Source organism: Gymnoscopelus microlampas, assembly GCF_963454915.1.
Source record: "Gymnoscopelus microlampas genome assembly, chromosome: 10".
Classification (NCBI taxonomy): domain Eukaryota; kingdom Metazoa; phylum Chordata; class Actinopteri; order Myctophiformes; family Myctophidae; genus Gymnoscopelus; species Gymnoscopelus microlampas.
In genome coordinates, this window is record NC_139947.1 from 43,706,125 (window position 1) to 43,708,179 (window position 2,055).

At 39.8% G+C, this 2,055-nt stretch overlaps 1 protein-coding gene across 1 annotated transcript in view; it reads right to left on the reverse strand.

Moving 5' to 3' along the window:
• tshz2 (teashirt zinc finger homeobox 2) overlaps window positions 1-1,491 on the reverse strand; it is a 52,273-nt gene extending 50,782 nt beyond the window's left edge. Inside the window, exon 1 of the mRNA XM_084068338.1 lies at window positions 977-1,491. Within this exon, the coding sequence (XP_083924464.1) occupies window positions 977-1,016 (40 nt within the window). The 5' untranslated portion in view covers window positions 1,017-1,491. The remainder of the gene's footprint in view (window positions 1-976) is intronic.
• Window positions 1,492-2,055: the final 564 nt, after the last annotated feature.

Here is a 2,055-nt window from a genome sequence, read left to right on the forward strand (position 1 = left end):
AGATATTTAGAGTTCACACGGAGTTCATCTGTTTCAGATACTGTCTGCAACCAAATCATTTAGGAACACATACTCTGCTTCATTCTCTACGAGATAAAAACGATCTCAGCTCGTCTTACTGTAAAATGAACACTTAACTTTTTTTTAAATATAATAACAAAACTAAAATGCATATGATATTGAAACCACTCTAAAAGAAAACTGTCTCGCATCTTTGTTCGCCTATTAATGTAGCTAGCTTTTTTTAAACTTTTTTTTTTTTTAACAAACCACTGAAACCAGTAAAGGTGAAAACTTTTCGGTTGTGTCGCTTCATTCTAGGACGGTGATCTTCTATGTCAGCGTAAAAATATGCTGCGCTTTGAAGAAGCAGCATGTCTGATGCTCAACTTCACATCCTCTATAATATTGTCTATGTCAACTAATATAAGAATGTGAATGTATCTATTTGTTATATGCATTTATTTGTATCCATTTGAGACTCCCATATTTGGGTCAATTTGGTTACATTTGTATAGGCCAGTGGTTCTCAAAGTGGGGTCCGGGGACCCCCAGGGGTCCCGGGGGGGAGGGGGGTCCCCAGCGAAAGTAGTTAATACAGAATCAAAAAATGTTTTAACCACTTTATCCATTTATACGTTGGCTAAAAGAATATATGTATATTTTATTTTACTGGCACAACATATTTTCAGATCAGATGGGGGTCCGCGGCCAAATGCATATCGATTTGGGGGTCCTTGTCTTGAAAAAGTTTGAGAACCACTAGCTATACTCTGAGAGTTATAGGAGGACGTTAGTTATCAATGGTCCTGAAGACCACTACGGTTTGGGAGAAAGAAAGGTGTGTAGCCTTGGATCAAGACGATCATAGATATGTATTTTATCTAGTCTGACTAAAGTCAGACTCGATAAAATACAGCTATGATATTCTTGATCCTAAGGCTATAGGAAAGGTGCATAAAAGTCCTCCTCTTACCCGCAGCCCGTCTCGGAGCCTCTTGCTTCCTCCGTGGCATTTCTCAACTCTTAGTCTTGGTTCACTACTGTGTCCAGGTTCAGGTGAATGTGGTCTGAGGTCTATGATAGTCCATGCATAGATCTAGAGAGAGAGAGAGAGAGAGAGAGAGACAGAGAGAGCCTTTATGTCGCTTTCTGGCCACTTCTTCTCAATCTCTCTCTCTCTTTCACTAAAAATCCAGTTAAACAAGAAGAAACGTTATTATCAAAGCAGATGTCAAAGCAAGCGGCTTGTTTCTTCTTCTTCTTTCACCTTCCTCTTCTTCTTTAATACGGGGCGAATCGTCTTGTTCTTCTTCCTCTTCACCTTCCGTTTTTGTCCATCAAAGAAGCCATGGAAAGAAAGAAAACAAGAGAGACGTGTGTCAGTCAGTCAGTTCTCGACGTGGATGATGAGAAGGAAGGAAGCGCGTCCAACGTCTGTTCTAATGGTATTATTACACTACACGGTGCAGGCAGGGTGAGGCGATGCCAGCAAACATCGATCCATATAGAACAAACTGAACATTAAAAACTCCTCCCTCCTCCTCGCCTGGACTTGATGATGGCAGCGAGACATTTGTTACACTAGATAAGCATGAGTTTATTAAAGGAACAGGGGCCAGGCAAACTGCACTGTGCTGTGGCTGTGCTGCTTCGGGGGGAATTGGCCGATAAGAGCCGAGAGTAGCCGATCTACAAAAGATCACAACGCGTCGCGCGATCGGCTATTGTGTGAGTCCACTGAAAATGCTTTAAATAAAAGTAAAAAGAAAAAAGTTAAACAAATGTGTAAGCTCTATAAATGATATAGGCTATTGAGATTGCCGTAACGTATTGTCACCACACTGCGTCTGCAGCCTATTAAACATTCGCAGTGATGGAATAAGTAGCCTAATGTTTTACTTAAGTAAAAGTATCAATAGTATATAAGTTACAAGTATATCTACCGTATTCAAAATGTACTTGAGTTAAAGTACAATATTTTCCTATTGAAATTTGTAAATGCTGAAGAAAGTCAAAATACCTCAAAATTGTACTTAAGTACAGTACTTGAGT